The 12,871-nt window shown below is 46.8% G+C and overlaps 1 protein-coding gene and 1 long non-coding RNA gene across 5 annotated transcripts in view; one reads left to right on the top strand and one right to left on the bottom strand.

Moving 5' to 3' along the window:
• LOC138187651 (uncharacterized) overlaps nt 1-12,871 on the top strand; it is a 205,238-nt gene that overhangs the window by 185,399 nt on the left and 6,968 nt on the right. The window lies entirely within an intron of this gene.
• The window catches only part of LOC138187647 (nucleolar protein 4-like), a 94,374-nt gene that overhangs the window by 9,140 nt on the left and 72,363 nt on the right, over nt 1-12,871 (bottom strand). For all 3 annotated transcript variants that reach the window (XM_069128628.1, XM_069128627.1, XM_069128625.1), the window contains 3 exons: nt 2,827-3,158; nt 1,493-1,696; nt 1,005-1,151 (listed from right to left, as the gene is read on the bottom strand). In XM_069128628.1, coding sequence (XP_068984729.1) covers nt 1,005-1,151; nt 1,493-1,696; nt 2,827-3,158 — 683 coding nt within the window. The remainder of the gene's footprint in view (nt 1-1,004; nt 1,152-1,492; nt 1,697-2,826; nt 3,159-12,871) is intronic.

Here is a 12,871-nt window from a genome sequence, read left to right on the forward strand (position 1 = left end):
ACTTTTAGTAAAATATCTCCGTATTCGATCGCACATTTTCGTTTTTAAAAATGGCAAGACGTCGCATCTGACAAATCGTGCATCGCTTTGCGAGTAGTTAACTATTCGTAATAAAAAAGAAAGTCTGGCGTTTCGGACGTATCGTATTTGAATTGTCGGGTTTTGTTTGCATCGCACTTTCAATCGCTCGTACGTCAAAATTACGACAAAATAGCATTTGAGGTTATCGACAAACGTATTGAACGATATAAATTATTTATTACTTTTCCTGGAACGAAAAGCTAGATACGCAGCTAGAAAGTTACGTCAGGTGATGTCATACGATCGATATATTTCATAAAAGAGATTGATATTTCTTCGATAATTTAGTGGAACGTACGCATCAATTAGAGGAAAAAGTATAGAGTGGCGATGCTGTTGCAATACTATTCATGTGCAAAGTGTCGTCAGGATCATCATATAATAATCACGTGATGGTTTGGCAAGCGTTTCTAACGCACGATGATTTTTGTTTTATCAGCATCAATAGAAGAGGCTGACGATGATACGTATGTACATAATTTGCCATTTCGTATGCTGAAACGATACTGTATCGTCGTGAAATAGTATCGAGTTACGTTGGCTTTGCGCATTGAATTAGAAAACAACGGTGCAAACACGTTATCGTTTCTTCCAGTTTTCGATTTTGACATGCAATAACCGTAATTACGCTGACGTTAACGTATTAAAACGCGATATAGAATATTTAGAGAATCGATCCTCTGTAATATTATCGCTGTGGTCGTTGCGTCGTTATTTCCTTCCTCGTCGCTAAATTAATAATTTGAAACGGAAAACAGAAACCTTGAAAAGTCTTCATTTTCGAAGAGGCACTTTCGGTTGAAATAAAAAATTTAGCGGTCAAGAGAACGAACCGTAAACCGCGACAGGCAGAACACGAAGCAGAGAGGTTGAAACCGCGTGGACGAGCGCGATCGTGCTCTTTTCATTCTAATTTTACTCACCGTTGCGGCCGGAAGAGTTGGCATGGGCTGTGAGACGGGCTCCAGACCGAGTCTCATGCGTTTCGCGTTGTCGCTCTCATTTTCGCAGGCCGTTGCCAAAATCTGCTCGGCCTGTACGGAGGTCAAGTGTGCCGGAGTGGGCCTCGCCTAAAAAGAAATCCCACGGTCACGTGATCGTCGCATACCGAAAAGCTCGTACTTGACTCAGACCTGCGGAATTCGCGAGCCTTCGCGGCCGATCTTCCGTGGTCGGCGCCGAGAACGTTCCTCGAGAATTTTTCTCGTGGAATTTTCGTACGTTCGACGCAGTCGAGGACACACCGACGCTAATACATTTTCACGATAGCGAAACACAGCAAGTTACTAAAATAAGCGATATTCGTCTTCCTTCCGATTACCGATACTACATCTTCGGATACCTACCACCCACCATATTGCTCGAAATTGTTTCTCACTGAGCTCACACGACAAAATAAACTTCGACTCACCGCGTCCCAGGGTGCACCTTCCCTGCCACGTTTGTTTCTCCGACAGCTTTTCAGGTACGTTCTGATCCTCTTCCTGGCCCTCTCTGCGAACTCTGGGAACTGCCTGGTGCAACTGTCGATGATGGCTTGTATCTTCTCCTTCGGTTGCTTCGAGATCGGCACTATACGGTCGAGGTTTTCGTCCACGAACAGCCTGACGAACATCTGTAAACACGCGACGCGGACAGACCGCCGCGGAATGAATTAAACGAGCCCGTACAACTTAGCCGGCGTAGGAATTAAGGGTTTCTGCGATGGTGGGAGCGTGTACCGCGGCCCTCTATTAAACTAATTGTAATTAATTAAGGAGACGCTGGCTGGCCGACCGACTCACGGCCATCTGCGGGCCCCGCTTGGATTTCAGGTTCCGCGAGGGCAGAAGGGAGGCCGCGTGCCGCCGTGACGTTGCCTTCGTAAAACTTTACGATAATTGCGGCTTTTTCGGGGCGGAAAGGTCCAATACCGGTCTGGTTTAGCTTTCATTTCGAACACACCACCCACCACCTCAGCCCTTCCGTTTGCGAACGCGCGAACAACAATTTCGTATCTTTTTACGCGGTTACGGAGCAACCCGGCTAATACCAGCCGCAATAAACTCGCCGTTTCCGGTTTAATGCGGCCTGCTGCTCCAGCATACGGTAGTAACGGCAGACGCTGCTCCGGGGTTACGGTTTCAGGTGTTCCTACGGACGTTTAGCGCGGATAATTACGCGAAAACGATCGTTCGCCGGTGATGCACCGTGCACCGAACAACAGAGTTTCTCTTTCGATCGTACGATCGTGCTAGTGACTTGGGAAAATGCTGGTTTCAGCGTGTTACGGTAATGGTGTTTTGCATGATCGTAAGAATATTCCTGCGAATGTAACGTTCCAACTATATGTTTAGAAAAGCTAGAGATATTCTTTGGAATGGAACGCCTTTGCTGCGTCGAAAAAGATGGGTAGAAATTAAGCGCGGAAACGTTAATTCCAAAGGTAGGTGACTTATCTCGGCGCAGTTACTGCGTTCTTATCCGCAAAATCCCAATCGCAGCGTCGCGCTTCGTCTCTAAACGTATCCAAAAGAGAGTCGGCCGCCCTTCAACTCGAAGCTTCGGCTGAAATTCATCATTCTCGCCAACCCTCGATTCGGAAAAAAAGCAGACACGAAAGCTACTCTCAACTCCGTTTCGCGTCATTAATCACGTGGCCACGGCGCGGCAGGGTGGCCTCGCGTTTCGTCTTCACCCCGAAACAAAATAAGAAGAAAGGGAAAAACGACCGGCAGAAGGGAATTACGTAAATCGCGAACTTACGTTGAAAGCCTTCTGGCGCTCTGGGTCGTGGTGTCTGGGATCCAACCTCTCGTCGGCATCCTCGTCGTCGTCGTCCTCGTCCTCCTTATTACCGCTGCTGCTCGTTTCGTCGTGAGCGCTGCCCGTCCCCTCTCCAGGTGGACTGGACTCGCGATCGCGATCGGATCGCGAGGGCGTGGCAGCGGACGCTGGCGGCGGTGTCTTCTTTAGTCCCATGGCGTAGGAAGCCCACAAGGATGCCATATCCTCGCCTCCGACTCCTGCCACCGCTCCCAAATTCGGAACGGTCCCGGCTGGCATATCCACCAAATCCGAGGACCCGTTTCGCGAGTCTGCAATATCGATAAAACAGCCTGGTTATTCGTCGTTATATCGATCATTGATCCGCTGAGAATAGAAAAAGTTGGATTGGCGGATTTAGGCTCTGGGGTTAGCGTGGAAAATATCACGAATTTTAGCTGGTCATAGCCGTTACGTTGAAAGACAACTTCGAAGAAACGATGGTTGGTCGTTATCGTAGATTCGTCTGCTTCGAACCTTCCGGAATTTTAGCACATAAATCGACGAAAAAGCAGGAAATTCGGAAAGTAGGAGTCAATTTCTCCTCGAACGTGACTCGAGAAACACGTGAACTTGTGGTACTATAGATGTTTGATGACGGGTTTGAAGCAGTCCGAGGTACGTTCCTGTCTGTGAATCACCGAATGTTCGCTACGCCGCGATGAAAGCTTCTAGGTGAGATCTTCGAAAGGAATAGGAATTATTTACAATGGAAATCAAACTTAAAGCAAACACACGGATCGTACGGAGAAAGAACACCGCCGTAGGCACTCGTCTTCGTTCTGGTTTCGTTTTTAAGTACGAAGGAATTCTTCGCCCGCCGTATCCTTCTGTGAAGAAAGGCATTCCAATTGACCCCGACCATAATTGCGCTCAAAAGCAAGAACGTAATTGGCCCGAAACGTTCGACTAAAGTGCTAAAAGCCGAAAACCATGCCTGTGTCGTCGATCTTCCCATCAAACAATTCCCCCGACGTTCGCGAATTACGCGAAACGGTGAAACGAAACGTCCAATTGCGCATTTACATCAACGACCAGTCGCGTAGCTCGGCATTAAACGGTGAAGTTTTTATCGCCGCATCTAGAACGGCGTCTGTCAACTTGTTGCGCCTAGCCAACCCGCGAAGACAATTCAAATAACCTCTCGGTTTTCCGTAGAACTTGTTCTCATCTGGCGATCTAGCAATTCCCTTCGAGCCTCGATTCTCCCGCTTCTCGGGATCTCGCGAAGCGATAGATCACCGGGACGACGTTCGTTCGGAATCACGCGATTGGAAAAATATTGTTGCGCCAAGGAGAATTATTAAGGACAAAATATCGAGTGGAGAGGAAAGCTTTTATAGCGTGTTAACTCGAACAGAATATTAGCGCCGATGCGATCGATATCATAGAACTTTTCCATATTTTTTTGCAAGTCTGCAAATAAGAAGATCAGGCTTGCATACAAATAATGTAATTTGCATTCGGAGTTAGGAAGGATGTACGTTTGAAACTGCGTTTAAAAAAGCAATCGTGCTATGCGGTTGACAGTTGTTCAACTATGCTAATTCTGTTTTCTCCGATTTTGTTGCGCAGAGTAAAACACGCTTGAAAATCTCAAAGATATATCAGATGACTTTAAACGCGGAATACAAGCTGTTAACTGGAGGAAGATTGATGGGGCGTTCCTGTTCAATTGAATTCCTGTTCGCGGAAGAGAAGGACGATCCCCTTTCTTCCCACGGTTAAACTGGAAAACACTAACCGGTTAAATAAACCAACTGACAACGAGCATGTGGGTGGTATTTATGGCATAAATATAATAACGATGCTACGTTTGAATTGCGTGACGCCACTGATTAAGGACGATCGAAGGAACAGCGAGCCGTCTCGCTCTACCGTATGCATCGTATCTGAGAACGGAGCTGTTAGCATTACAGTTATTCAAGTTTACGATGGAGATGTGATAATTTCAGTCGTACTAGCACGATCAAACAAGAATACTATCTGAAGTCGTATCGGCATTTATCGTTGAACGAACTTATAAATTCTGCTTTCAATGGACGATTATCAGATCGACATATAGAGCGATATTTAGCAAAGATTTATATTGTTAATCGAATAAATCGATTCTTGAAAATTTTAACCGTAGCATGAAAATTAACCCCGTTCGACGGTTCCTCGTAAACTCGCCACTAAACACACACATTCTCTGACAATCCTCCATCTAGAAGACCATAAACTTAACGAACGGCTCTTCACACACCAAAATTACTCTTCTAAAGTTCTTCGCTGCCCCGAACCTCGCATCTCGGTTCGTAGCTCCTGGTATAATCACTCCTCGGCCGAGTTCAACCAATTGGCAACGAAACGGCCACGGGAATAAAACATAACAGAACGGAACACTGTCCTCGCGTTAACAACAGGATATCTTAACGGTTCCCGAAGAAACTCGAGCGTCGAGCCGCGTTAAGTCGCGATGCCTATTAGAAAATCGTTCTTAGGCAACGAAACGGCTCATCTTCGCCTTTTAACGGCTCCGTATTATTCCGAATGATCGGGTTCCACCGAGAAAAATTGCAGTCCGCGACCCGCGCTCCTTCGAATAATGAACATCGTCGACAAGTCGGCGCGAGTACGCGTGCAACATGGAGCGCGGCGTCCCGAATACGGGCCTCTGTCTCCGCACCAACCGCTATTTACAGGCCTGTCTCGAGGCGTCTCTTAGGAACGTATCCTTTCCGCCGTGCAAAAAGGCCGACCTGTTTCCAAAACCCGTAATAAGTCTAAGTAGATCCCTTCCACCGGGTGTAAGAAAGAGGCACGCCACCGCGGTCCCGGGAGAGAACGTACCGGGCGAAGGTGCTTTCACGAGGATGTTGCCGAGGACAGGTACGAGTCGGATCGGCGCGGCGAGAGAGGCTACACGCGCGAACTCGACCGACACCGACGCCAATCCGTTGGTAGGGAGCGCCGCGGGGGAATCGTAAAGAGGCTACCTCGGCTTCGTCCGCTTCTTCCACTCTACCTACTCGGTAATCGATTCTGGATTAGGAAAACAAAAATCGAGGATTGGCAGGAAAGCGTAATCGCGTGCGCAGGGTGTTTAGACTGCGTGGATTTTTCAATTTCGCTAAAGTAGCGAGGAGAACAAACGTATAGTAAATACTATAGCTAGCTACTATACTATAGAAAATACTATAGAAAGCTACTTATTATTCGTCGATAATTTTATTCTCGAGAAAATAAAACACCTACCAAATTCCGTATTCGACGACTATGCTCGAAAGACTTGCACAACGCGTACGCTTCGATCGGCGAGAAACTCTCTGCCGCGTTTCCCACGAAGCAGCGCGCAGCGCAACGTGAGCAGAAGTCATCGGACAGGAAGTCCAACCCTCTTGTACCGAGAGAAAAAATCCACCACAATACTAAACTTACACAGTTAGACCAACGCTCGACGGTGCGAGCAGAGTAGTCTGACCAGTCGCTCCACAATGAAACTGGCTGCCACGAGCGTCGAAAACAACAAGATTAATGGCTAAATAATCGCGTTTTCAATGCCGTCTGAGTGTCGTTCAGCCGAGGGACAAATTGCAGGACGCGACATCATCCCGGAAGCCGTTCGACTCGAGATTTGCGTGGCGTCTACGTCGTAAGGCGATGTCGTTGGTAGAAAGCCGGGCGCCGCGCCGTTCATCGTTGACCACCCCGAGTCGCTTACCGATTCTAATTCCGCGCCGCGCGTTCAACGATCGCGCGCACGCAACCACGCATGCCGCTTCCAGGAAGATTCCGGTAGAACCAGTAACTGAACGCGCGAGTAGACGACCCAGGAAACTGGACCCTCGTCCAGGAGGCGGCGCAACATCGGCTCTCCTTCCCTCTTTCTCTACGGCTGAAACGGCTCCGAGGTTGCTGCACCTTGGTTCTTGCGCCCGTACACTCGGCTCAAACAATTCGTGGCCACGAGGAACGCGCTGAGCGGAACGGCTTCCCTATTCCCCACCCCTTGTCCTGGGTCAGGGAACGATTTCCCAGTTTGGTCATGCTCGATTGTGTTGCAGAAACATTTTGCGGCGGATGTGACACAAAGACCGTTGCTCGATTTTTCGACCGAGTTCGCAGCGGTTTTAGGGCGAAGCTGAAGTTCCATTAAATCGAAGATAATTTTGAGAAGGGAAATCGCTCGCGTAGAGTGAACTCCCGTTTCGTAACTTAAGGGAGAATATCGAAGAGTCACGTCCGGTTCCACGCTACTTTGATATATTTTTTATATTTACATACGTGTGTATGTATATATCATTTTCATTGATCGAGACGATAAGCGGATGTAAGTTCACGTTACCGCGAATGTAGAGTGTTAACGTAGAACGAAAGCATACACGTATCGGATTTCTGAAGCTGTAGATGCTAGTACCGAAGAATACGTCTAAACAAGTGGAATATGAGTTTGCAGTATCAGAAATGCGATTTACAGGCTGCGAATTAACTAGCGAGGATAAACAGCTATCCGATGTGGGAGAAAAGTCCGTGTGAACGTAGATGATCTCATGAGGGCATACTTTAACGACTCGGCGAGTCGAGGACAATGAATAAAGCTATTAATGATCTTGAAAAGGAACAACAAATCCGCCACGATACTCTTCGACCGAAGAAATCGCAGATTCAGCAAGAACATAATAGGGTTGTAATTATGGTTAGTAAGAGACCTACTCGAACCCAACCTATATGCCGTGAAGTCAAGGAAATTACACTGCACCCTCTCGGTGTGTCGTTTATATTTTATCTGCTTTGGCACGCTACGACACAAAGTGACAAATAATGTTTTATTTCTGCCGAGAACGAATATTCCTGTTCCACGCACAGAAGTAGTAAATAATATAATATCGTATCTAATATCGTTTCACTCTCGCTTCCTGATTCTCTCGCCATGCAACGTTTCATTTTGATATTTATTTCAAACAAAACGTAATATAATATTACCCTCGCCCATTGCCTCTTATTAACTCTCCTCTCCGATAGTCGATAGCTGCTTCAGGCCCAAAACAAAATTACTAAAACCAGCCATTGCTTCATCCCCCGTCCCCTTCCATGACTCGACTGCCGTCGGTGAAAAAGCGCGCAAAACGAATCGAGGCATCGGTGTTCGTCCTGCTGGCGAGTCGTTTGAGCCGAATGTACATAGGTACTAGTACGTGTACGGGTATACGCACGCAACGTGCAGCAGATAGGAGCAACGCACGGTATACGGCATACGGGGTACGGTACTACGCTTACACCGAGGCATCGAGGGTTTCTGGCCTGCGGCGAGCGGATGCCGGCGTTGCAAAAGCAGCAGAGGGGCCAGGGGAACCCGGCCTAGGCTCGGCTAGAAAGCCGGTTAGCAATCCCAATCCCACCAGGCAGCACCGTTCCTGAACTCGAATGGCCGTCCTGAACCTGAAATCAGTCGCCTCGCCACCCCACCCGGCAGAGTTCGTCCTCCTCATTCTTTCAACCGCTTCCCGCAAAAGGAAACTAATACCCGGCCCAGGCGACTTCCTCTTTTTCTAGCCGCTACATGCGTGGCCGTGCAACAAAATTCACGGACGAGCTGGCGCACGCCCACGGCCCCGTCCGGCCAGCTATGAATACATACCGGCAAACCGACTCCGAGCCAGCGTGTGTTTTATCTCGTTCAGCCAACGATACACGCTAGAATGTTGCCTGGGATATAGCGTGGAACACGCCGGGGCTTGAATCCGAGAGGATGTCGTGGATTTTAACGGCATGGTCGCTGCCGCGATACCGCACCAACCGCCGGACGTTTACGCGTTTCCTTCGCACTTTGTTGCGTTGGTGTGACGCTCGTTCGGCTAAGGGTAAGGATAAGGATCTTTCGTCCTTTTACTTTACGCTTTACATGGTTCAGCCAATGGAAAATTTTATATTAACGTAATGCCAATGCGTGGTTCGTCTGCCTCTTTTCGCAATCTATTCGTATTTTTGCCTTTCAATGATTTTCCAGTAACACCTTGCCCATCCTTGTTTTCCTTGAATATTTTATTTCCACGATTGGCTCGTTTCGATAGTATATCTAGATGGATGAAATATCTATATGTGCTAGATTACAGAAATTCAGAAATTTCCAGTTCGATCGATCCGATGCTATTCGCCCGACACCGGAGTAAGTGCACGGTCGTTTAGAACTATCTTATAAACTGTCAAGCATCGAATCCTACCGCGTACAAAGTAGTCTGGCAACACTTTCTCTGACGGTACATAATCGTAATATCATTTTCATATCTCATGCCGATATGTTCGCACCAGTTGTCTTCCCATAGATTGATGTTTCATTCTATTTTAACTTATATAGGTGTTATACAGGGTGGTTGGTAACTGGTGGTACAAGCGGAAAGGGGGTGATTCTACGCGAAAAAAGAAGTCAAAAATATAGAACAAAATTTTTTTTTTTTTTTTTAATTTTTCCATCGAGACAACGATCTACAGTGAGATCCGTTATAACGTACAGCACGCGTACCGAGCGAAAATTCAAAGTCGATTTTCTCGAAAACAAACTCTCAAACGAAAAATTTTTATTCTATATTTTCGACTTCTTTTTTCGCGTAGAATCGCCCCCTTTCCGCTTGTACCACCAGTTACCAACCACCCTGTATATTTTAACGAACGATTAACGAAACCTGATGACTTTCACTATCCCTCGATATTATATCTCGATACACGATTGTAGTATAATTTTCTGCACGAGAGAATACAATTGATCGAGTTAGCGACGTTTCGTAATTAGACAGAATTATACCCTTGTTTCAATTATAAGGCTATTTGCAATCTAATTCAATTACGAACTTGTTAGAAACTTCTTTGCGACTCGAAGCTACTGTTATTTTTGAAAAAAAAGAAAAAGAAGAAGAAAGAGATTATCCCTACACTTTCACGATTTCTTCGCGTCAATTTTCACGTTAAAATTCTCCGAATCACCAAGTATAATACATTCTGAAACTCGTAGCGTCCACGTAATTCCGTGGTAAACGCAAATACGAACAGATTCGCTGGCACAGGGTCTTATCAAGATTCGCGTTATCCGAAAATCGCCTGACGACACGTACGGCCGTGACGAGAGAAAGAAAGTATCCGTGGCAACCGAGCTAATAACCATACGAGAAAATCACCGGAGACACGATTCGCCTCGCAACAGGCGTTACTTCGCGTCGCTTTCGTAAATGTCACCAGCCATTAAAGCGAAGATTCTTTATCGCGTCGCCGACCGCAGGTTCTGCGAAACGGCGAGATTTAAAATCTCGATATTCGCTGGAAAGATGAAAAATCGCGGAAAGACGTTTTTCCATGGCAAAGAGAGAATTCTGTACGGCGCGTATCTCGCAAGAGCTGTATGCTCTTCTCCGAATAAAAGAAACTCGTATCTTGTAATTTCATTACGAGCCGGAGATATTCGTAGATAATTTAAGGACAGTTGGCAGAAAATTTTAGTCGCAAGTTGGATTTTAAATTTCATATTTATCTGTCGAGTCGTAAGTAGTATAAATACAAATTAAAATGACAATGCGTTGCTCGCATCTATCGACTCGAAATTTTACAATCGTTCGTACCAGACGTATCTCTGTTCCCACGGAGACAAAACCAAAGAAACAACGTACACCATGGAAACAGATTTCTTTCACCGATTAATAGATTTACATAACAGCCATGACTATCCTTTGTCACGAGCGGCCGTGTTTCTGACCAACGTCTGTTCGCCTACGAGTATTTCGCAAAATCGATTTCCCGATAAAGGCCCCGTCATTGCGCGCCGCGATCGCGTTGAAAAGATCGCCGGGAAAATATACAACGAGCGAACTTTCGTTTCGCAAGCGCGGCTGCTATCTGCCTTTTGAATCATCCGACGAGAATTCACCTTTCTGCAAAAATATAAAAAGGAAAAAAGAAAGGGAGAGAGCGAAAGAAAGAAGGAGGAAAGAAAGGACGAACCTTCCCTTAATGGTCAGTGACATTTGCGAGGATGACGGAACAATCCGCCCGTCTCCCCACACCTCCACGAGATTCCTGATACCGCACCGGCACTTTTGTTCCTTTTTTCTTCCCTCGACCTCGTGTTCGCGTTGGAAGTCCAACGTTTCGCGAGAATTCATTTTCCTGGGACATTAATAAATTCTTTGGCCGAGTAGCACGCGAAAGAACGTGGAATTGCTTCGTACGGATGGCCGACGTCTTTGGTGGCAAGAGTTTTCGGCGATTTATGAGGAACGGTTCGTTAAACAATATTTCTCAAGCTTGTATTTGTATTTCTAAAGCTTCGGTCATTTCTTTCGGCTACTTTTGGTAAAAATTCTACCTCGTACGCGCGCTCGTCTAAAAATTTATTTCTTCGCCTATTTTCCATATATCGCGAGGGAACTCTCACAAATGTCAAACGGTAATTTAACGAAGGAACGAAACAGTCGTAGGAGAAAATCACTTTTGCTATGCAAAATCAGGTTTGTTAATCGCACGACATCAGGCATCTACCGTGCAGTAGGTACGTGTTCTCTTTGGCAAACATCGTCGAGGAAAGATTCTTTACCGTTAAGGCACAACTTGAGCAGGAGCATATTAAGTGATTAAAAATCGTGATAACCACACGACGATAGGACGAAGATTTATTCGTTCTTCTCTCGAAGCTGTTCCGTCGACGTCGGACGACAGGCGCAGCCTTCTCGGAAGAATTCATCCGTAAGATACATCGTTGCCCACGAGAACTTTTATTCGGGGAAAAAAAATCGATTTATCTTACCGGCTACCGTTTCGAAATTCTATCCACTGTTAATGGCTTTATTGGTAGTTGGAAGCTTGTACAGGGACCGGACGCTAACGAGTACTCGAGTGGTTTGTCAATGTATTTATATTACGAGCGTTGCTACGGTAGAAACATCTGTCGAGAAGGACAAATCCAAGATTCGTACACTTGGTCGTTGCAAAAAGCAGAAACCTAGAGAGACGCGATTAGAATACGTTTCTCGTTTTCGTGGAAAACAATCTAACATCGCAGGAACGAAATTCAAAAATCAGACAAACTCGAAATCCTCGGAATTCCCAAAGCGTGATAAACATTTCAATTAACACACCCTGTGCACGCAGCCAGGCGAGACGGGACGAGGCGGAGGCAGAGCTGGAACCGGCGTGAACGACGAGCGGGATGGGAGGGACGCTGGAACGGAGCGAAACACCAGTAAACCGGTATAAAATATCGTCCGCCATTTTCCCAGCAAATTTTCCGCGGCGATCGTAAAACGGCGGCCGCGCGTGTTTATCGCGAAATCGATTTGCGAAACGCGCGTCCGGGGACAGGAGAACGACGACGAGCTGTCCCGCGTGAAACGCAGAATCCGCGCGCTGGTCACCGCCGCCGGTAAAGGAGCGTAGGGAGGCAGAAGGGGAGGCGTGGAACGATCCTCCGGTTTGCGCGCGTACCATCGCGTCTTCGTCGGGCTGGTTCATTACGCAATGACCAGGTCCGAGATGCGGAGGCCCGGTTCGAAACCAGTTTTGCGAAACGGCCGCCGCCGACCAGGATCCCGGAGGAGGGGACAGAGGGCAACGGTGAATTATCCTTCCGCAACCTCGCCTAACTGAACCGCTTCGGCATCGAGTCAGCGGCGAAAAAGGAGAAGGGAAGGCTGCTCGGTCTCCGACAGGAGGTGGTGTGCATGTCATCGTGATTTAACTCTTTCGCTACGGCCGAGTTGCCCTAAAAATGCTACCGTTCTACGACAACCTTAATTGCGAGCCTGGATATTAATCAGAATGACGAGTTGTCTCGTCGTTCGCCAATTACACAGCGAAGCGATCTGCTTAAGATTCCAAAATTCCGAAATTTATTTTATTAAAAAATGTCGCGACGAAAGTTTTATGAATCGAGAGAGACAAAGATTTCGATGGTAAGATTCGCTGTTAATCGTACGATTAATCTCAATGTATGCTTGCAAATCGGCTGTCAGAACGAAATTGA

The sequence above is a fragment of the Bombus flavifrons genome, chromosome 15 (assembly GCF_040668555.2).
Source record: "Bombus flavifrons isolate JBK064 chromosome 15, iyBomFlav1_principal, whole genome shotgun sequence".
In the NCBI taxonomy this organism is placed as follows: Eukaryota; Metazoa; Arthropoda; class Insecta; order Hymenoptera; family Apidae; genus Bombus; species Bombus flavifrons.